The sequence below is a fragment of the Magallana gigas genome, chromosome 5 (genome assembly GCF_963853765.1).
Source record: "Magallana gigas chromosome 5, xbMagGiga1.1, whole genome shotgun sequence".
Lineage (NCBI taxonomy): Eukaryota > Metazoa > Mollusca > Bivalvia > Ostreida > Ostreidae > Magallana > Magallana gigas.
In genome coordinates, this window is record NC_088857.1 from 44,352,294 (window position 1) to 44,377,075 (window position 24,782).

The 24,782-nt window shown below is 33.7% G+C and overlaps 1 protein-coding gene across 1 annotated transcript; it reads left to right on the forward strand.

Moving 5' to 3' along the window:
• The first annotated feature begins 6,604 nt into the window (after positions 1 to 6,604).
• On the forward strand, positions 6,605 to 10,548 carry LOC105318998 (uncharacterized). The gene has a single exon (XM_011416337.4). It carries the CDS (start codon positions 7,068 to 7,070, stop codon positions 8,109 to 8,111), a length of 1,044 nt encoding a protein of 347 aa, XP_011414639.3. The 5' UTR covers positions 6,605 to 7,067; the 3' UTR covers positions 8,112 to 10,548.
• The last annotated feature ends 14,234 nt before the right edge of the window (positions 10,549 to 24,782 follow it).

Consider the following 24,782-nt stretch of genomic DNA (forward strand, 5'->3'; position numbering starts at 1 on the left):
CAGTGATGTCGCACGCTATTTGGGTGACCGTGTAGTCACGTAGCTTTGAGGATATTCCAAACAATTTTCGTGTTATATTGATGTATCGATGATATTTTAACCACAGTATCCAGATCTGTGATATTTAGATGCATAAAGAGGATATCTGACGGGTTCGAAATTCGTAAAAGAATATCAGACTAAACTTCCGCTTCAGTGCAAGGTCATTAAATATAAGTTTAATCAAGAGAGTGTTTCATCAGATTTGATACAACAATTGAAAAGTTTCAGCATATTAGAATTCAAATTGAAAAAACCTCTAAGCTAACTAAAATCTAAACAGAATTCCACTCTAGTCTTATACCCCATCTGACAGTGTACAAAGGAAATGAAAAAAACCTTGATATGTAGAATGTGATTTAAAATAAAACTAGCAATATTATTTGAGATTCCAAAACTGGTTTAATATACGTAGAAATCACTCTTAGGTTAATGTTCCATAGATTAAGAAAAAAAAATGATTTTGACTTAAACTTTTTCGAGTCAAGAAAAACGGTCATAGATCTACATGAATTACTGTAAACACTTTTCTACGATGTTGGTATAACTCGGTAATTAATTAACAGAAATAAATGTTTTGAGGTACGTACTTTTTTCTCAATTATAATGATGGAAAACGAATTATATTTGGGATTTTAAGAGTATTGCCCAGTTTTCTTTAATCATGACGATGGCAAATTTATCATATTTGTAATTTTTTTCTAAAGAATGAATAAAGTTTTGATTCTCTGCTGTAAAACTGGACTAGGGTTTGCGTAATGGGTGGTAATCAACGGATTTAATAACTCAGTCGTTCAACCAGCGTTTGGTTTTCACGACTAACAAAGCCGATCAGCCTCTCATTAGAGGCGTGTATTGGACTGAAGTACACTATCATACGGCTCTTTATTTTGGTTGACTGAGAAGAAAATGACGATGTTGATTTAAGATTGAACAATTATATTGAATTTATATTCAAAATTGAATCAATCGGTACATTAATTCAATGCGGGGGAGTTCCCGAAGTTCTCCATGATCGACTTTCAAGTTAAGACATCGAACTTGACAATTCGAAGCTTGACAAGATTTCTATTATTAATTTTAATTTAAATATAAAAATTTACTACGATCTTTAATATAATAAACAAGATTTTACCGGGGGTTTATTTATTTACCAGGAACGTAGTTTATGCATCCGAAACAGTTAATGAAGCGATTCAGTGTGCTTAACTGAGGCTTTTAACTATTGACGGTGATACACAAAATTACTTAGTCTAAAATTTCTTCTTAATAAAGTGACAATAATTTGCAATAAGTTTAAATTCTCTCGTATACGGACGAAATACACAGTTTCTGGTTATAGGAACAATTAAAGGTTACATCGTTTGCATATATACACATAGATACTTTTTTCAATTCTTCATTTACATTACATGACAGCATAATTTATATTTTTCAATTTGTACCAGGATAACGATACATGTAAATTTTCAAAGTCCATATGTAGCTTCAACATATTACGTATAAGACTGTTTCTTTTTTTTTTTCCTAAACAGATTAAAGATCAATTCTATGTAAGAATCAATGATCTATAAAAGGGTCTGGCCAAGCATAATCACCAATTTTTCTTATATTTCATACATGGACACATCAAGGAGTAAAACACAAAAAAAACACTAAAAGTTGGTTGCTTGGGGTAACCGTTGCCATGGTAATCGAGGCTAAAGATGGGAAAATAGCAAAACTTACCTAATTTGAAGCCATATTAGAAGGTTTTGCCCACTAATGTAAACTATCAAACACATAAAACAGCCTTTTTCCTATTTTCAATTATTTACTTATATAAGAAAAATGATGGAGAAACCAATACTTTTAAAATGTTACCATGGAAACAGTTACAAATTTTTGAAATCAGTTTTCTGCGGTTTTTTAATAAGCCCAAATGGGAAACTGTTAAATTTTTACATCCATATCAATGTCCATGCAATATATATTTTATCATGAAAATTGACATCCGTTGCTATGGCAACCAGGCCAAAAATTAAGAAAAACTGAGAAATTGAAGATTATTTTGATATGCTTTCATTCCTGATTTTAGAATTCATTTGCAATTGTTTTAACTGGAACTTGTAAAAATATATCTAAATTTTCATTATACACCACAGAAACCTTTGCTATGCAACGGAGAAGTGTTGTTGCTAAGGAAAATTAAGTTGTGTAAAAAATCACACAGAAATTCTTACTTTTTGAAAAGTCCACATACTTTATTATTTCTTACCATTTAATTTTATATATTTATTCATTATAAGTGAATAATATCCATTTATTTATTTATAATATTATAATAAAATTATAATTTTCCATATTTTTAAGCTTGTTACCATAGCAACGGTTCTCAATTTTCATATGTAAATTTTTAATTGCACAATCATAATAGTGTTTACCAAAAAATCCAAGATTTGCACTTTTTATTCAAATTAGATGAAGAAACAGATTTTTTAAAATTTCTGTTTAGCAACCATGGAAACGCTCTAAAAATATGCGTTTCTCCATGAATTTTTTTCTTTGTTTTGAAAAATGACAACTATTTTTAATAATATATTCTACCCTGGAAACCCCAATTCTGCACATTACTCACAATATGTTCTCAAATAAGCATTAAAATGCCATTTTTACATCTTTACCCTCAGTTACCATGGCAACGGGACCACATAGCAACAAACAAATGGTGTTAGGTTTCTTTACTCACCAAAGTTTATCAAATTGTCAAGTATGAAGAAAATCCGTGACTATGCATGGCCACCGAATTTTGATTCTTACATAGAATTGATCTTAAACAGTTACTTTTAAGAGGTACAACTGTTTTGAATTGCCATTCATAAAAAAATATCGTCTGTCAATACAAAATAGCTTAACCGGAAGTATACTGTGTGAGGTACACTTATAGTTCACTGTACTTGCTATCTACCGTGATTCAATGATCTTTTACTGGAAGTGGCTGGGGTGGTCGTCCACAATTACTCTTATCCCACCAGATTTAAAACATTTTCTGGCAATATTTTCCTACAAGCCCCCCCCCCCCCCCTAAAAGTCCGAGGGGTCAGGGAGGACCATGGCCTTAACCTCAAATTTGGTCGTCTCAAAATGATATGTAGTTGGCCGAGATAAGTACATGCAACAGAACAATTGTACATGGTATGACATTAATATTGGAACAGCTCTAGCGGACGTTTTGGAACATTACTTAGGAGTATTTAACATCAAACATGAAATATTCTTTTAATTGGCTACTATACATATACATTTATGTTACATCACCCCCAATTCCTTTATTTTACTGCGTAAAAAGGCCCTATTCCAGGAAAACTGCATGCTTTTTATTTTTACTGTTTTACAAAATCAACGATAGTTTTCGGGCTATCCTAAACAAAGTACAGAAAAAGATGTAAATGTATATAATGATTTCGAGCCTTAACAGATTTCTCACGAACTAGGTCACAGACAATGCCCCTACAGGATGAATACAGATTATACTTTCAAAGCTCAGTAATATCATCATTACCAGGTCTGGTAATCATTCGTCCTATGATCAGCGAAAGGAAATCACTGGATAGGCTGGGCAGTATTCAGAGATAATGACTGCACTATGAATTGAACAGATTGGTAATGTACGTGATTTTATCGAATAAAGTAAGCTATCGAAACACCAGTCTGCAATCACTTCCGGTGGATGGTTTCAAAAAAAATTAAATTGAGAGAATGTATGGTAATTTGGTAAAAAGCATTTCGGGGTAACAAAAATGTACGTATATAATGATGTTAGACTAGTATGAAATCTATTCGAAAAAAATCTACAAATTTAGACTCAAATACACAGAAGTCATTGATTAAGAGAAAGAAATAAAAGTAATAAAGAGAAAAAAGAGAAATATGAACTTTGCAGGTAAACAATGTACTCTAAGACATGGTGTGTAAAAGCATGTCAATAGCCACAAACTTTCTGAATAAAATCAATTGAGTCGCGTTTTTCCCTAGGAATTTACCTTCAATTTGCAACGTATTGATGTCTCAAGGCAGTTAAGGATCTTTGTAATCATCTGATGAGAAATATTGATTGTATGAGAAGAAACATAATTAATTACAAAAAGTGCAATCGCATTGTGATATAATGCTACTTCTTTCGAGGCTGGCTTCAGACTTTTGTGGCATCAAGAAATAGGTATAGACATTGCAAATTGCATAGGTAGGCATTGCAAATAATTCCATGCCTTATTAAGAATGAAAATGGAGTTCTTTGAAACAACTGAGTTTCAATTAGATCACGACCAATTTCCGTCACGGGTTTCGTTTGATGGAAGCGGGTTGATTGGTAACTATAACGCCAGTTTCTCAGACAAACATTCCAACTCAGTTCCTAAGTACCTGGTCGGCTTCGTGCAAACCTGTATTTTTTTTGGTAATCAATCAGGAACTTGCACGTAAAAACGATATCAAACAAAACTCTGATAACTGAATACATATAAAAGCCAGCGACTTCAAGGTGTAGGTCTTACAGTCTGTTAGGTAGTACAGCTTCTTACTTCAATTCAATTCTTTCTGGAGAACCCTTTATAAGCTTTTTATATGCTAACATTGAGACAATTCTGTGCTTGGATTACATGTGAAAATCACCATAAATTTTAAACCTTGAATCAATAAGGGGTGAGTACTTTAGCAATAAATTTGTCTGTTTTGATGACAGTATGAAATATTGCATTGAATTGCACCTAAAACTCCAGGATGTTTTAAATAATACTTTAATGCTTACCACTTTCGGAGAAATTGAAGAAAATAAATCTTGAGAATGAGTAATGTTTCGTCCTGTTTTTCATCACCTTGAAAACGTGGCCTGTAAAAGATAAAACTTGGAAACTCTTTAAACAGAATGTAATAAGGATATTTGTTATTTTTATAAGTTTAAAGGGGTTATGAAGTTTAAAATAGACAAGTTGAATTTTCAAATAAAGTTAACAATAGAAAAATGAACGGAACCTATGTCAACAGTAGCCATATATATATACGAAGGAAAGTGTTTGCTCAGAGATTAAACAGGTTTAGAAGGCTTGGTGTTATTTGACTTCAATTAGAAAATGAAGGTTGACATTCAGTTAATATTGAGTATACGTGTATTCAAAAATTCCTCTCATCATTTCTGTTCTTTATATACTAGTATTTGATCACCAGATTTAGCTCTTTTCTCTAAGTTGGCAATTAGTCGGATTTCAACTTTGGGGTGAATCAGATTATATTCTCGGGACACTTGTCATTGTTGGGCTGTACTTGAAATCCCAATTCCCCCAGCCCAGTACAGCTAGTATCATATTTCTTTGGGGTTTTCATCTTAAATCAGTCTTAAGCAAAAATAGACCCCCAAACAGAGGAGATAAGTTGGAACCTTGCGTTTTATACGTATAGGGGCCGATACATAAATCTACAAGTGCTGTGTCAATATTGGTTTGGTGACGCGGTTCTCTTCCGAGGGGCTTACTAGGCCATTTTAAGTTCATACCAATGGTCTTTCTGTCACAGTGATAAGTTAGCAGAAAATATTAGGAAATGAGACATAAATGTGAGTATTCTATGTTTATTGGTTGTGGACGTTTTCAAAGTTTATGACAGATATATGCAGTTCATTTCATTTTTAAAATAGTAATGTGGCTCGCATGAAACGTTTTCACAATTTCATATTTTGCATTAGTCCTTAAAAAAAAAAAACCCCAATTAATATAGATTAAAGAATTGATGAATAGTTAAGGTCAGTAAAATCAGGGGTCCTTGTTACTTAAAGGAATTGTTTATGATAATTGCATCTAAAGTTGTTTAATTTAATTGAAAAATCCTCACCAATGCATTGAGTGTGATTTTATAATTACCATATACTTGATAATGAAGGATGTTTTAAAGAGTATCTTCAAATTAGGATTTAAAAATTTCCAACTTGAAATAAATCAGTGGGTTTTTAAGGGGAATTTAAACCGATCCAATCTGAATTCATTTTTTTTGCTATCGGCTCTAAGTGGGGGATCATTATTACAACAGCTCGAGACATTATTGATTCCATCTATGTAAATAGTTTACCCGGAATCGGCTTGCCTCCTCTGAAGCCACGGGTTTCCGGAACTTAGAAATGACAGGCTCGTCGTGGAATCCCGAGGCCGATGTTAACACCGGACACATCAATCATCTATCAGGATTTAAAAAAATAATAAGTTTTCTTCATTCTGTGAATTTGAGTGCAGGGGTTAAATAAATAAAGATTTTTGCCTATTCACTCATTTCACTGATAATTGGATTTTTAACTCGAGTACATGTGTGTACATATTTTAATACATATAAAGCTTATTTCACGGTTTGTTATTGTCATTTTTCATTTTACATGTATATCATTTATAACTTGAAATACATGTACACGTAAAAAAGTTATAATTTCTACAAACTGAATTCATTGTGCATATTATTGTATATTTTATAAAGAAAGAGAATCATAGGACTTTTCATTTTTCATTTAATATCCTAATTTCGTTGTCATAATCTTATTTTTTTTTTTTTTTTTCAGATCAAATCGAAATTTCTCAGGAGTCATTGACATTTGATTAAAGTGAAAAAGGAGGACTGTAGTTTGAAATTGAGCGGAAAATATTGGAATTAGGATCAAAGTCAGCGGGAAGATTGAACGATCAATAGCTGATATATATTGGACAAACAGTGGCCCAGTGCTTGGTTTATTCTCCGGAACTGTCTGAGCCCCGCCCACCGAAACTTTGTAGACTCTTCGACCTTGACCGAACGGTAGCGGCACGCTAAATCCACGTCACCGTGCATGTTCAAGGTTTACAGAACTGTATGCCCCTCTCTTATCAATAGCGAGATCATTCAAAGTATAATAGCTCACATAGATCTACTGAATAGAAATAGGAATGAATTTAAATGGTCTACCTGTGCAGATACGATACGTTGAATAGATTATCATAATAAACTCTTTATGACATACACACGCATGCGCTCTTAAGATGAAATCGGAATCCAATCCAATGACGCGAACTAATCGTTTTGAATCAGTATTGAAAATACCGGCAAACAGCGCGGAAGGGAGATTTAACTCTAGACCGACGACCACACTTAATTTCCGTCGAAGAACAAGTGTTACTTTTGATATCGGATCGATAAAAGAGAGTGAATATAGCGATGAGAACTCGTACTACTCCAAGAAGAACAGTGACATTCATTTAAGGAGAATGAGCGCTCCTGAACTACCTCCAATACAGGATAGAGCCAGAAATTCCCCCATTCCGGCTTACCACAGCAGTCGCTATATCCGCTGCAGAAGCAGCAAACCTAGCACCACCAGTGACAGTTCCCACAGACAGCGGTTTACAAAGTCACCATTCAGTCAAGAGTCGTCCGAATCCGGCAACAGTAATGGTAAAAGGCTAGCAAACGGATACTTACAGAGATCAAAAACGTGGGTCCCGCCAGAGCAGACCAATACTGCTTCAACTGTGAGTACTTTGAAATTAGAATCTATCGAGAAGAAAGGTACAATGAGCACACCCCGGTCAGTGAAAAACGGATTCCGCACTCGGTTATCGTCCAAAGACAATTCCCTCTCTAGCGGAAACAACAATACTGCGCAACTGAAGAAGAAGCCACTTACGCACTGTCAGAGTGAACCTAAGATTTCCCCCTTGTCCGACTACACAACGAACCGACAGAAAACAACACTGAGACAGAAGTCTCGGACTAATAATAATGTGAACAACAAAGTGCTTTCTGTGGATAAAACGGACAACTTAATTAAAAACAAATACAACAGCGGTACAATAAATGGCATGAGGCGATACAGCTCCACCATACAGCTGATACCGCAGAAAAACTACGACGAGGACGATGATGACTCGGGCTCGGATTCTGACAAAGATCACATGATCATCAACTGGCTTATCGGGGTGGACAACGAGGACCCAGAGGAGGTTCCAGAGCCTGAGATCGAATACCCAGATGAGCCCCCTCAAACTGACACTGCGTTACATATCGTGTATGGCGGTGATTCATGATGGCAGTCCGTAGCTTCCGGGACAAAAACCGAGGAAGCAAGATACACTGTGATGCTCTTAGAACCACGAAAAGGGGGTTCGAAAAGTTCCGAGATATTACCAGGGATGACGAAGCTTATCTGTGATATGATATGATACCGTGATCAGTTCATGAGATTTTGGTGCTTTGAATACGGGAGAGAACAGAAGATGGAGGTGTCGCTAGCTTGTGCAATATATTTAAACTGGAGGGTTAGAAAATAATGACATAGTCTGTTATTTCTTCATATTCAGTGTCCTCTGTATGTTAAATCATTGATGTAACGACGTTTTGAATGAAACACAGTAGCACCTAGTAAAAGTGTATTTTAAAAGACAGTTTGCTGTAATTCAAAAAACTCGTCTGGTTTTAATTTCTTTTTTCGAAAACCAATTTCAAAATGTTAGATCTTTTATAATGGTTTGGTAGTTGTGTTATTTTGTATTACTCCTGCTTGGCGATTTAAACTGAACATACTGTCTACTTCAATGTGCTATTTCAAACAAAATATCATGTAACCAAACCCTGATAAAGACAAATTGCAATTCATTTTATTGCTTAGAACTTTTAAACGTTAAAAGGAATTCAACTTAATTTAGTTATTGGTTTTGTCATGGTATTTTTCGAATTTGATTGACATATTTTCCGAAGAGAATATAAATATAAAATTTTAGCATAGTATGTTTAAATATTTTTTTAAGAAATTGATGATCTGACATTTTTTTTTAAAGTTTTGACCTGATCACGTCAGTAGCACGAGTAGCAGTTAACCCACCAGGGGGTAATTAAAACGAGTCATTTAAAACTAATTAAACCTTCTATTGTTCACTGTTAATCCTATTGTTCGAAATACCAGTCCCTCGGTGGACAGGTTTTAGATCTAAATCTACCTAGTAAAGCTCATTATTTTGCAATTACACTTTTGAAGCAAAAGAAAAATCTTTCTTTTGATTCAGCGAGAATAAACCTTTTCTTTTAAAATCAAATATTAATCTGTTTAGTATAGTGACCAGAAGAATTAAGAAGATTATTGGGTTTTTCCTTTTTTTTGTTGCACGAGTGTAACGGAATGGACGTATGTGGTTACCGTTGAGAGCGAGAGGGTATTAAGACAATGAGTCATTGCGTTCACTCGGTCTTTGGTCCAAGTCCTATCGCGGTTAAAAGTACCATCATCTTTATGTACATTGTTGATCTGCATAATATATTGTTTGTACATGTACCCGAGTATTGTTTGTTAATTATACGATTTTTTTTTCCATAGAAGCCCTGATTCGTCCCGCCATTTTTCGCAACCCTGTTTAACAGGTCCAATATATTGTATATTTTTCTCTCTCCAAGTATTGTGCTGTGTGTGAACTATTGTGTAACTTATTACTATTCCATCTATGTCTGTGTACGCTGAGATGTACATGTATTATTCCTATGTGCCAAGTGTTTTTTTCTTGTAATATACTTGAGAAAAAATTATCTACCGACAGAGTTAGATATTTTTCCTGCTTTTTATTAATACACGTTTTCGGCGAGATGTAAATTTCCTGTTCAAAAGGTAGTAAGCTATAATATTTATGATTGTAATTATCAATATTCAACCGTAGAGCCTCTAAATTTCTTACCTAAACTATCTTAAACTAAATAGCACGCATTTCCATTAACAAACCACTTTTCAAGTCAAATTTATTAATCACCCCTTAAAGAACACGATCCGCCAAATAATGTCGGAGAATTTAGATCCTAACATCACTCTCTCCCGATTAGTCAAGTTTGAATCTATCAATTAACATCACGTAATCAGACCATGAGAATGACACGTCTCTGGATATTTTTGTTTGAAATAATCTAGTCCTAATGTTTTTATGAGGGAACGTCTTTCTTGCCGATTCTCCGCTGGTCGAGGGAATCATTTAGGGTCCTTTAATTGTCCACGAACAGAACGAAATTTAGAAATTGCTAAAACACGAATTGTCCACTGTTTGAAATCCAGTACGTCTCGCATAATTATTAGTATAAGCATACGCAAGACTGGTCTTAGTTTTCCGAAAGTTGTTATTTGTAGACATGTATTACATGTACATACATATTTGAAATTATAAGTCTTTTGTGGATTATTTTTTTTTATAATAAGCTAAGTCATTGCTGTCGATATCGTTAAATTGTGAGCAAAATTTTTGTTATCGTTGTCTTTTAATTTAATGGGATAATTTCGACAGGGAAAGAAATTAAACTGACCCATTCTGTCATAACATTGTGTTTAAATGAGTTTAAATGCCTTGTATAGTCAGAGATCGCCATCATTACATTTCATCATTCTCTGAATTTGAAAGCTGGTTTTTCTGTGCTCTATGTATAGACAGTTTAAGTCTTTGAAAAGTTGAAAAATACTTGGGAGAAAAAATAAAAGTATGAAATATCTGAAAATTTCATCTTTGATTTTCTTTTTTTATGGAGAGGTTTGAATAGTACCGTGTTACACAAAGAAATCGGAATCAAATGCTTGCTATTATCATTAGCAGATTGCAAAGTCATGAAAGGCTGAATTCAGACGTCATGTTGAGTCCAGGCCAAGGTTTTATCAGCACGTAAATATATTTTATACCATTTGAATTAAAATCTCTGTTGAACACATTACAGAAGAAAGCTCGTTTTCTAGAACTGTTAAGTTGGCGTTTTATAAGGTACATGTAATTACTTTTGTAGTAAAGGATTCATAGATTCATATGCGATTTATTGAAATAGAAAAACAACTGAGGTGCTTCTTTATACACAAATAATCAAAATATTTGCCGTTGTTTTGCTGATTATAGCGGGAATGGGTGAAAATGGATACAAAAAGGAGTGATTTTACAAGCACTGATACCTAGATATGCCGATAACGTAAAAAAATAAATAAAAAAATACAAGATTCGAAATATTAAATGCGACTTTTGCTTCGGACCTGATTTTAGATAAAAATAATAGGCCAACGTTAAAGTGGGTTTTTTTGGTAACCGAAAGTGTAAAGAGTGGTGGTTGATTTTTCATAAACAACAAATACAGGGCGGTTTAGGGAATCGAGCATTCATAAATCAATCCTGCCATCAAACCTATCATTGCTTCAAGATACAAATGTACTTACATGTATATTTGTGTACGCTTCTAGCTGTTATATATGAACACGTTATTTTCTTTACAAAAAAAAAAAAAACTAACTATTTATTCAAAGTACATGTATGATATTTAACAAAGATGGGATATCTCTAACTGTAAATAACAGTAACTGGAAATAAGTAAGATAATTTTAAGATATCTAAGCAAACACGTCCTTGATGTCTGATATTGAGTGCTCTAAGTGACCTAGATATGCTGACGGTGTTTTCCACTTGGCCATACAAAAACCGCGACGTCTCGCTGCTGGTCAAATATATAAAGGTCTTCAATTAAATCGGGTCAACTGAATTACTTAAAAAAATTAAAGAAGGGTCTTGGAACTGAAAGGATAGTTCGAATCTTAATTCTTTCGATTATATACTGACTGACGTAAAGACTAAAGCGGTCTTTTTTCAAGAGGTTTATAAACACTGTACACCTAAATTTTTGCAAGAAATAATTCTATCTATTCGCTAATATTCTATACTTAATTAGCCATATAACACTATAGGTTGTATATAATTTTCTGCAAATGGCGTTTTTATCCTATAAAATATCATACATTTATAATTAAAAATGTAAACCTTACTATTGATTATCATAAAATTAAATGAATATTTTCATTGCCCCTGGTGAGAGGAATTGGACACAAGTTATAAAACTTAGATAATCATTTCCATGTTATGTAGTACAGACATATAGCTATAAAATGAAAGGAAAATACAATCGAGTCTTACTGTCAAAAATAAAATACGAAATAAAATACATTAAGACATCAGGACCGATTGCACAAGTTTCAAAGTTAAAAAAACAGTCAAATTTTGCTTAGTCATTGTTACAGACACATACATGTAGTTATGTATATATGAGTATATATTATGTAGTTAAAAAAGACTGTTGAGTTTTACTGACAAGAAAATGAAATAACATGATTACATTATGGTCACATGTTGCCATATTGTCCGCCTTAACCCTGTAATCGGATGATTTTAATCCTACCTGCATGCAGTATAATGTACACGCATGTCTGGTGTTTTAAGACTAATTTTTCTTAATCCGTTATTGAATGAAAATTAATGTTATTTGTTGACATTCGCCTCCAAGTTCCAGTTATATAGAGCATGGATTGATCAAGTGAAGGTCACATTTATAGCAGTTTCCACACTGCAAAGCTCCGTACAAAAATGTTATCAGTAAGAAACATCAATTTAGCAAATATATTATATCAGCTCACGATATACATCTTTGGGCATTATGAACAGGATAGATATGAATATAGATCTATATGAAGTAAGCATTAAATATCCAAAATTAAATCATGATTCGATCATATTCACTGCTAAATTAAAAAATCCCTTCTTGAGTAAGAGGGAATGCGACCGAATAGTGATTTCAGTCTGGATATTTACTTCTTAAATTATCGTAAATAAATATTCACGCACGCACGCGCACACGCACACGCACACACACACTTGGTATGGTACAATGTAAAATGAAATAATGACACAAGTATTGTAACAAAAATATGTTGTACATAAATGTAGTTTAAGAATTATTATAATAAATTGTAGATGGCAAATTCGACGAAATACTATGAATATTTTTTTCATGAATTTTTATGAATTACAAGACTACACCGGTAACCCCCCCCCCTCCCCCCGCGCGCGCCTTTCATCAGCGGCATGCACTGAACGAGAACAACGAGCTCCGTGTCGACGTAGGAGGATTGTCAATGCTACATGTATCTTTAGGAAACGTTACACGTTCTACATAAGTACCAATGATCAAGATGTTTTCGCATGAAACGATGAGAGTATATATATATATATATATATATATATATATATATATATATATATATATATATATATATATATATATATATATATATATATATAAAGCTTATTAGCACGAAAAATGTATAAATTTTGAAAGTACGTTGAACTTCGTAGTATAATTATATGTGTGTGTACAAGTATATTGAATATTACTTTAATTTGAATAAGCTGTAAATAAAATGTTCATTTATATACAATGTACATGTATGAAATACACCACACGAATATTGATAGTGTTATCTTCAAGTATAATAGTTAATAATGCCCTTTCCCTTATTTAAAACTAAAAAAAAAACTTTACACGCTGATTTAATTTTTCTTTGTTTGAGAAACAGTGTACGTGTTCGTTGCAAAATAATAGACAATCATTACCAAATCACAGCATGATGTTCTAGAAATGAAAGCAATATTCTAGAGTTTAACCTGTAACCAATGGCAACTTCCTAATCGAGACTTTTCCCGAAGTATTTTTAAATCTTGTCAAAACTTTAATTATAATCCCCGGCAAGTTTATTTTTTGGATCATAACACAAGGGTGAATACCATGTGGAGACCGAATGTTCTCTGCGTCTTTTTAAATTCCTGAGTAATTGCATCAGAGACATATTTGACACTGTAATTTGATTGCCCTGTCGGATTATTCAGAAGAGGGTTAATTAAAGAGCGGACAAGTCTTCAGATCACACGATTTACTCACGAACTCCATGCTCATAACTCTAGTAATTTCTGAGTTGGATAAATAAATTCATTTGGAAAACTTCAAAGACAAGATAAACAAATTAACAGTTCAATTGGATAAAAAAGCTTAATTTATTCATGGATTTTACTCGTGAAAATACAAAATAAAAATTATTGTAGATGTCATATACTTTTTTTCTGCGTCTATTTCGAATTAAATACACAATCGCAAAACCGCTTTTGTTGGAACATATATCAAAGGCTTCCCTTCAATTATAAACAGTAGTATTTTTGCATTTTCAAATTATCTGTAATTTCTGGGATTTGAGGTTTATCATAGGACAAAATCTGTAACAAATTTATTATTTAATTGTCAGACATTGGGAATTTTATTCATGAATTATTATTTAGATTTACATTTGGTTTCCGTTCACCAATTTTTAATTCAAGTTATAAAAATTTCAAATTCATTTATGACCGGACTTTTTTTTTAATTCTAGAGAAATGTTTGATCATATATGATGACATTTTTTTTAGTAAACAGAATCTACCACAGTATAATAATGTAAAAATCACATAAAGAGAATTCGAAGTAAGGACATGAGCTATCGTTGAAAGATTTTACTGATTTCTGAAAAGGAATAGAGTTTGTTGCTAGTGTCTTCTGTGAGCAATACTGGTGTAATGATAAGATCTCGCATATTTTGGTAACAGTGAAACAAAATAACAAATGCGTGTAAGCAATACCATGTTCTATTCTCGTGATTCACACTTTTAATTACCCGTGAAAAATTTTAAGTACTCAGTGAAAACCTGTAACAGTCCACGCGGACTCCGCATAAAAAGAACTGAAGACAAACTGAAGAACAGTACAAAGGAAACCATTTCGTAACGTCGGTTTTGTATTGAAGACACCTAATCTGAAGGTGATCATATATCAATACATCGACTCAGTACATGCATAAGGGGGACACACACACCGCTGTGTGCCAATTTCTACCGAACCAGACTGTAACCGTTGTCCTTAGCCCTAATCAGCGAGGGTCAGGTCATTTAAAACACAGGCTGGAAACAATAATAGGTTATTAAAACACACGCAAATCTTCACACCCATGCAAATGAAAACTAATTCTGAAAGTCAATGTTTAGCCCTGAACGCTTTCTGTATTTTCAAATCAGATCTGAGGTTTTTTAATATAGGCCAGGTCATTTACATAAGCAAATTCCGTCAAAGCTAAAAGTTTTGTACCGATGTCCGATTTTAATGATCAAATTTTCTACAATGATTGCATAAGATTCAAATACTCAATACTAGGCTAAGTGGTACACATTCAAAACATAGCACACTGAATAGTTTCACTGTAGGAGAAATATATTAAGCACCATACATGTATAGATTTCAACCAAAAACAAAATAGTTTGTTGCACTACACGGCTGTTTTTCATATGTACCTATAGAAAAAATACTTTTATATTTGCTCACCCTGTATTAAAAATTACGTATTGCACCAATATACATGTAAATAGTCAATACTTTGATGCATTTAATACGTACATGTATATTGCTACATATTATGTCTAACATTGCATATATATATATATTATGTATTCTATGTATTTGATGAGCAGTTTGGTTTACGGAATAAATAAATTAACTAACTAAATCAAAATTCACTTAGTTGTGGTTTGATATTAAGACTAATGAGTACCTTAATTTTTATGTTAAAAACACATTTGCTGACGCTAAGATATTTATGCACGGGTACTCCTCAGACGTGCAGCGCTTTATGGGTCCGGAGGGATCAAATTAATCAAAGAGAAATCCATAGGGATGATCAATAGCTGATAAGAACTGATCCGTTTACCTTCCATGATCCAAGAGCACACAAGGTGCAATATCTGTCGTTCCTATTGATTTTCGTCATTGATTTTTATCGCTCTCTATCACTATTATAGTACTGACCGCAGCAAAGTTTGATTGACATGTAAAACGTCGATGACTTGATCGAATTCTATTGTTTTCTTTCATTGCAAACAACTATCAGCACTTTTGGATATTAATGCTTCATCGTATTTACAGCAAAGTGTTGTTGGATACTTGTTTCCAAGCCATAGAGACAAGAAACAAAATCGACTGCTCATTATATTTGATCAGGACCTTCAAATGCAACCGGTATTTGTTTATTCGAGTCTACATGTAAAGGAATAAAAGAAAGTAATATTTTGCGGTATATTTTACTATTTACTATTTTTACTGTATATTTACAGCGGTATGTAGATGTATCAAGAATTTGATCGGTGCCATCTCTAACATTTCACATTAAACAAAACCGTTTACTCCTCTTTGATACACAGTTTGTAATTTTTGATAAAGACATTGATAAATTTTGTTAACTGGGATCTGTCAATGCATAAAGGTTAGACCATCCCAACTTCTGTAAAATACAACGTCTTCAACTTTGCGTGTGAGGCTCACGGTTTTTTGCTCAAGCTCATGTTTTTTGTCCCACATATAGAGTAGTTGACTGTTCTGTCATTTTGTGCACTAAATAGCATGTTGGTGCACCGAGATCTTAAGCAAAAAACAAACCCACAACAAAACAAAGAGATGCCAATCTAATCGAAGCATTTAGATTTTACATTAACGGAAGTCCTGCTTTGTATGGAGAGACTCCTGGTAGCGTGGGAGTGCCACGCCCACCGGCTCCTCTTACCGTGATAGTTTACCACAGGCACCGTTCACAGGCGTGTACAGAGTTCCACCGACCATTTAATTTATCTTATCTCCCAGTATCATTGAACAAGAAAGATCTTCTTTTTACATTTCCCCTTGTTGCATAACAACATTGTTTTGAATCATCGACAGGAATAACCCATTCATGAATACTTGTAGTCAGGCATTTGGACCAGTTTCTTTCGGATGGGAGACAAACGGCTCCCTATACCTCGCACTCCCTGGGCCTAAGCATTTATTGAAAATGTTAATGGATCCTCTTTTTAAAGGGAGTGTAGTCAGTACGATGCACACTTTTACAAAATGTTTCCTTCTTTGACTACATCTGGTCTACTAAACTGTCCATTGTGTGTTCGGTTCATGAAGTTTGTTAGAGAAAAAAGCTATACCATTTTCTCAATTGAGACAATCGAATGAAACACGTTCACAATAAAGCAAAATACTTTTGTTTTAAAGAGAGTCAGAAAGCAAAAATCTGATCGCCATGAATTTTTCATAAATTTTCTAATCTTTTGATTGCAGATTTGAAAAACCGCTTTAAGTCATTTTGTCAGTTATTTTTCCCCTAAGAATCGATATCTTTCGAAGATCTAAGAAATATCCCAAAGCAGAATGACATACTTTTTGGGTGAAATCTTTTTCTCAAAAATCACATATAAAACTATTGAAGAAATGAAACATTTGAAGATTTCGCATGTTTGGCAAATTGACACGACTTTACAGTGCTTTGCATTATTGTTATAACAATGAAAGATTTTTCTTATGCATCTCTATTTCAACTAAAGACCCAGAAAATGCTTTGCTTGTAAAGAGAAATTTAATGCATTAAAAGCTCGTTTCAAAAACATAAATAATCTCAATGACCCACGATTTGATACGGAACAGAGTCTTTCAAAGAACCGCCCCTCTGTTTATTCAGGGGAAAGTTCTTCATATGAACAGTCTTTTTATTTTCTTTCAAAGTGTATCTTAGGTTAACCAGAGAATAAGATCTCCCATAATAAGAAGAAATCACTTGAATGAAAACAATGGTTTCAGAGCGATAAAGTTGAGTGATAATGAAAGTATTGTCATATGTGCAGTTCATTTGACATTGCCAGACAGTACAGTTCTATGTACATGTACCTCTCGTTTATGGCGCACTTCACAAGAGCCGTGTTTCTCCCATAAAATCCCGCAAGGATATCAACATGATTCAGTGCCCTAGCAATTCTCTGGCAATTCATTTTTTGATGAAAATCATTTTTTTTTGTAAACAGAGATGTTGAATTATATACAATACCATAATAATCAAAGAACTCAGCATACCATCCAAAAAGATTTAAGATGCCTTTTTCTTCTTTTCTGTTCTTTTTTTTGGAAAGAAGGGGGGGGGGGGTCATTACATTTTCTTGTCCTCTTGCCTTTTAGGCGCGCATTCCTTTGGGGTCATTACATGCATACCATTGAAATTCATTACCCGTGTTAGCTCTCCACATTGGCAGTAAGCAGTGTTAAGTCCCATCCAAACTTCTAATACATATCTCTAAAAGCACCAGGAATCTTATTTTGTCAATTTTAAAAACTCTTATCCAAAGATTGATTGGTTTCAACTGTGAAAAAGCAATTTCTTTATACTGTTTGGGGGTCAGGTGCGTGTGTGGTGTTTGCTGTATATTGTTTTGATTGGTTAATGACAATTCCTCTCGAGCGGCATGTTCTAATGGAATTATAGAAAGGTGCAAAACTTCATATTTATTTTCAATTGAACAAACTTTCTGACAAATTCAGAGGGGAGAAATATCTGAAATTTAAAACGACAGAAAAAGAGCTAGATAACCTACATGTAATCAATATTGATTTCCGCGCAGCCTTGTCCTGTTTTAAGCACAGTGTTTACAAATGTCTCACAGAATCGAACGGTAGATTTGAGATTTAATTTCTAAGCATATTACGAGCTCGGTAAATATCATACTCTCCAAGTATACACAGGTCATTAATTGTCTAGTCTATCTTGGCCATACAACAAGTATCCCCATATTATCATTATGCTGGGTTTTTTCAATTGCGTTTCAAACAAGTTTTTATAAAATGCATACAGTGTTTTGGTGGTTTGGTTTTGGTATCGATAAGAATAAAGGTAGATGTATTTCCTGAATTAAAATAATAAGATGATATTGACATCTGAGTATCAGGACCCCAAGAAATGTAAATATTCTCAATTAATGTTTTTACACAATTTTTTTTTAGTTTTTCAATAAACGGCATTATGTTCAATTTTGTAATGCATCTTAATAGCTATTGTTACATATAAGGATCCTTCCTACACTATACATTGAAAAGTTCATATCCAATGGTGACCTTGTGCTATTAGACTGGTCTATCGAGTGAAATACAATAAAGAGTTATCTACAGTGCATGACATTTAAGTACTCTGAACATTATTACAGACCAAGTCAAAAACAAAATGGTTGAAGCAAAACAACATCTACAACAAGCTGTTTAAAGTCATGTCATTAACACTGCACGTTTAATAATCAAAACATCGTTCTTTTAGGGCATAGACTCAAATGATGTTGCATATAATTATCACACCCATTATAAACTGTAAATCCCTTTATAGGTGACCAAATACAAACGATCCGTCATTTATTACATGAACTCTCTACATTAATGTAAGAAAATCGTTGATCTCCCTAATCTCTCTCTCTCTATGAGAGAGAGAGAGAGAGAGAGAGAGAGAGAGAGAGAGAGAGAGAGAGAGAGAGAGAGAGATGTTCGGTTATTGCACTAAGTATTGTTTTAATAACATATTTTGTCAACATTTTGCAAGCCCCTCGTTCGTCCTGATTGGAACTGCGAGCTCTAGAATTTTTTAGTCCCCTACCGGTTTTCACCGGAGGGGACTATAGCTATCCTCTGCGTCCGTCTGTATGTCCCACTTCAGTTTTCCACACTTAATAATAATATGAAATTTGCTGAACAGCTTCAAAATGTCAAACTACAGATCAAGTTTACACTTTGGAAGCGTCTGGCTGACATATTTTCGAGAAATTTAATTTTTTATATTCCAATTTTTTAATGTTCGGGTTCGATATTCTGCATAACAGTGCATTGTTTTCACAATTTCCAAAAACCGGTAGGGGACGTGTATTGCTTATGCAATACTCTCAGAATGCTTGTGTTTATTAGCACTTTTATTAAACATCTATGGTAGTTTAATATTTTGGCACTCTGTAATGTACGGAAGTGTGAATTTTACAGATTAAAGTATGAATTTTACATTCTAAAGTGTAAATTTTACACTTAAGCGTATTAATTTTACAGATTAAAGTGTGAAGTTTACAGGTTAAAGTGTAAAAAAAAAAGCACATGTGTCACCAATATGCCTCCGTAGAAATAAATGTAAATTGAACCGCACCTTTAGTTTACATATGTCACCTGATGATTGAAGCACACAGTGGATAGTAGAAACTGGCAATGGGTTAGCACTAAGCCTTTGTCAAGATTCATCATCGAGAGCGCTTTAAAAAAAATCATGATTGATTTGTGTTAATAAACCCATGGCAAGTGTCGGCTATTGAACTCTAGAAATATACAAGTACAGGATACATCTTCCAATTTTATGATCAACCCTTTTTTTTCAAAGGGAAAATATTGTAATCTATTTTCCATGTAGACTATCTGTATGTTTGTACGCTCTCCTCCACTTTCTCTCAAATACACGTATTTTTTTTTTGACTTTCAACTATCCCGAAATATTTACATTCACTTTAAAATCTACCTCAAAAATTCATATAACTTCAAGTACATTTAAATAGATTCAATCCTTTTCTTCTGCAATGGAACACAAATTAAATTTTGTGATGTTCCGCTGTATCATTCCCTGTGACAGAGCGATATCATTTATATAACGCTATCATACTGTTTATAGGACCCCCACTTTTGGCCAGACAAAGTCTACTCTATACTCAAACCTGGACCACTTCACAAAAGAAATACATCCCGTCATTTAAAGATATTTTCCGCTCCGCTGTCTTTCAGTTTACCCTAACAGGTCATTCCTCTATTATAGAAGGGCACTAGTCGACGACATATTGCATATTATAACTAAACAAAATTATCTGCCGCGCTCAGACAAGCGGCGCGTGCTTGTGACGTCACGGACAGACCACACCGAGTCCAGTAAAGTGCCGTGTACTGTAAAATATGTCAAACAAAGGACTTTATGAAATATAAATCTGATATATGCTGATATGAATGTATAATTTATACGTTGATTCGTCATTATTGATCAGCAGGAAATTGAATGATCATTGCAATGGGGTTCTAAGTCAATGTCCTTATTGAAAGACACAGGAAGTTCATATACCCCGGTAATTGTAACATAATTTCAGTGACAATGATTGAAGCGATAACACGTGAAATAAAACTGAACCTATTATGAACATGTACATGTGTTTCAGTTTTTTAATTGACTTCTTCAATGTTTGTCTTTAATTTTAAACCTTACTTTTATGAATATACAGATGTATTTAATTTAGTACAAAAAGCAACACAAATTTATAAACCTCAAATACAGTTCATAACAATGGGCCACATCGCTCACCTGAGCAACAACAGCAATAATAAATTCAGGTTTAGTAAGTCGTACCAAATATATCAGGACAATAAGTTAGTAAAAAGTAAAATAGATCCAATATTAAAAGATTTTCAAAAATTTCTCCAGATATTCTTATGTCAGACATTAAGCCCCTTTTGTAAGTGGATGTAATTAATATTAGTATCACAGTGTGTTCATTGCAGTTCTCAAAATGATCTTAAACAGCTCCTCACATAAATAAAAACCTACACCAAACTTTGAACCCCGGCCATTGTGTGACCACGAATTGTCCATAGGTCCCAGTCTAAACAATTGAGAACCAACACATGTCTATATGCTTGCATATTAAGTAATACCATATATTATATATATTTTTAGAATAATAAAATTTATGACCTTTGTAAAAATTCACACCCTTCCATTTTAACCTCAATCTTTTTCAGTTTTCTCTATTTATATTACACTACCTAAAGATGCTTCCACACAAGTTACAGCTTTTCTGGCTAATTGGTTTTCGAAAAGAAGATTTTTCTCTTTATATTCGATGTAAAAATTTGGCTCGCCATGGTGGCCCTACCCTTCCTCGAGGATCTTCATTTGAACAATTTTGAATCTACACTACCTGAATATGCTTCCACACAAGTAAAGGTTTTCTGGTCGATTTGTTCTTAGAAGAAGATTTTTAAAGATTTTCCTCTATAAATATTACTGAGTAAAAACACTACCCCGGGGATCATGATTTGAACAAACTTGAATCTACAGTACTTGAGGATGCTTCAACAAAAGTGATGATTTCCCAGCAAAACAGTTTTTAAGAAAAAGATTTATGAAAAATACCAACAATTTTTTAAAACATTCTTAATAAGATTCCCTTCAAAGGGTACACGAACCTTCATTTTAACTTTGAATCGAATTTCGAAATGTCTTGTGCCAATTTTTGTTAAAATTGATCCAGTGGTTCTGGAGAAGTTGACACTGGACTAAAGTGATCAGAAAAGCTTAATTGAGCTTTAAGCTCAGGTGAGCTAAAAGTAATTTGTAATCTTAAACTAAACAGATGGACTATACAGGTTTATCATATATGATCCTATTATGGGGCCCTAAAATGAACATCATCAGTTTACTGTAATTCTTTGATTCCTTTGTACGGATATACTGTCTAGTACCTGGTTTTTTTTTCATCATTTACATTTTGAAACAAATGTCCACAACCTAAAAAAGAAAAACAAGAAAAATGCCAATTTTTGACTGATTTTGATTGAAATACAAAAATAGCGTCACTTTTAATATCATAAATTGCCAACGTGTGGAAAAATCAAATAAATAAGTGAAACACATATATTACATGGTCTGTATGTCAACTATTCTAAACAATAACGTAATAAAATTTCTTATTATGATATGGAGACCAGTTTTGACCCATTTCTTTTATCATAACCTCATTACCTTGGGTATTGTCAAGATTCTAAAATTGTATAGACCAGTGATATATTTTCGCATACATCGGATATTACAAGTAGCGGTACAAACATATAAAACTTTATATAATAATTATGTTTTAAGGTGTGACCGTTGGGGAACTTCACGTATCTCCCGTTATTGTCAACCACCCCCCCCCCCCCCCCCCAAGTGTACTACACCTACCTAGCTTGGATCGATATGGCAGTTAAGTATGTAACTTGCATGCATATCATCCTAGCTTTATCTAAGGCATAAACTAATTAAAACAAAAACTAATCAGTCGAGGAATCGCAGTTTACCCTGAAATAGCGACTCATTACACGTAGCACGCAGGACAGATGCTTGATCCACCTCGAAATTTATCGCGGGAAATAAGCGCGAGATCAATGTGATGTCATATTAAATTCTTTTTTTTAATTTTCATTTTTCAAATGCAAACATACATAATTTCTATTAAACTGATGTCAACTTCTTTTTTAAATATTATAATCACTCTTTCATACAATTTTCATTCATACACTTACATTGTATTTAAAAATCAAAAGTAAATGAACCCGAGGTTGTATATTAAATGGCTAAAAAAATAAAAGTAAATAAATAAATGAAATAATAATATTCATAGCAAATTCCACTTCTGTATAATATAGTTAATATTCAATTATAAACAAAAGAAATCTTCCCACTGTGACCAGCATTTTTCAAATTCCCTTAGTAGAAATTATTGAACTGATACATATTTCTCTATCTTGTATTTAAAGGGGCATGGTCACGATTTTGGTCAAAAATTATTTTTCCGATTTTAATATTTAGAATGCTTCATTACGGCATTTTTAATAGGCAACCGAAATTTGAGTCTCATTTGTTGAGTTATAAGAGAGTTACAGAGCTTGGAATTTTGCGCTATGTAAACAAAGCGTTTGTTTACATTTTGAACGTTGAAGTAAACATTTCAGTTTCAAACCTAAAACGAATGTGTTAAACGTAAGGAATTGTATATATATGCTTAAAATGAATAAAAAGATAGACAAATAAGCTGGAAAAATATTTTTTTACTGGTATATGGAACCTATGTAAACAAAAACAGGGCACGAGCCTTGTTTACATGACAAAGAATTGTGAGCCCTGTATCTTGCTTATAACTCTACAAATGACTCTCAAATTTAATTTGATCATTAGAAATGCATTTGTAAAGCATTGTAAATAATAAAAATGTAAAAATAAAATTTGACCAAAATCGTGACCATGCCCCTTTAAAACTACTTGACAGTTCACTGTCACTATTTTTAAAGTATCAGTCACGATAAATTAACAAAACAGTATATAAAACCTCTAACCTCATTGTAAACAAATCTGAAAAATCTGGCACACATTCTCACACCTCTCACACAAACTTCACACACACGTAAACATAAGCGAAGTCCGATCCCGATTTTGTCCACTGAACACATGTACACCGATCCCGATACTTATCGCGCACCTGCTACCGCCGCATCCTGCTTATCATTAAAGTGTCTCTTCAAGTCCTCAGTTTGTCACCTATTTGGTCCAACACATCGAATTTGTGTCTTTTACCCTTGGTATCCGAAGCGAATACTTTTCCGTCGAAATACCAGGCCTGGTCGATTCTGTCGTCGTTGTTTAGGTCGCGTATTAGATGCCCGTTCATTGTTGTAAGATGGTCGTGCATAAAGAAGTGTTTTTAGCTCACCTGAGCTGAAAGCTCAAGTGAGCTATTCTGATCACATTTTGTCTGTCGTCTGTCTGTCCGTCTGTCCGTCCGTCCGTCCGTAAACTTTTCACATTTTCAACATCTTCTCAAGAACTACTAGGCCAATTTCAACCAAACTTGGCACAAATTATCCTTAGGCAAAGGGGATTCAAAGTTGTGAAAATTAAGGGCCACACCCGTTTTCAAGGGGAGATAATTAGAAATTAATGAAAAAATTCGAGAAATTTTCAAAAATCTTCTTCTCAAGAACCAGAAATCCAGGAAAGTTGAAACTTGTGTGGAAGCATCCTCAGGTAGTGTAGATTCAAATTTGTGAAATTCATGACCCCCGGGGGTAGGGTGGGGCCACAATGGGGGGTCGAAGTTTTACATAGGAATATATAGAGTAAATCTTTAAAAATCTTCTTCTCAGAAACTAAACAGCCAGGAAAGCTGAAACTTGTGTGGAAGCATCCTCAGGTAGTGTAGATTCAAAGTTGTGAAATTCATGACCCCCGGGGGTAG

Coding starts and splice junctions, on each gene's coding strand:
- LOC105318998 (XM_011416337.4), top strand. CDS start 7,068: ATGAAATCGGAATCCAATCCAATGACGCGAACTAATCGTTTTGAATCA.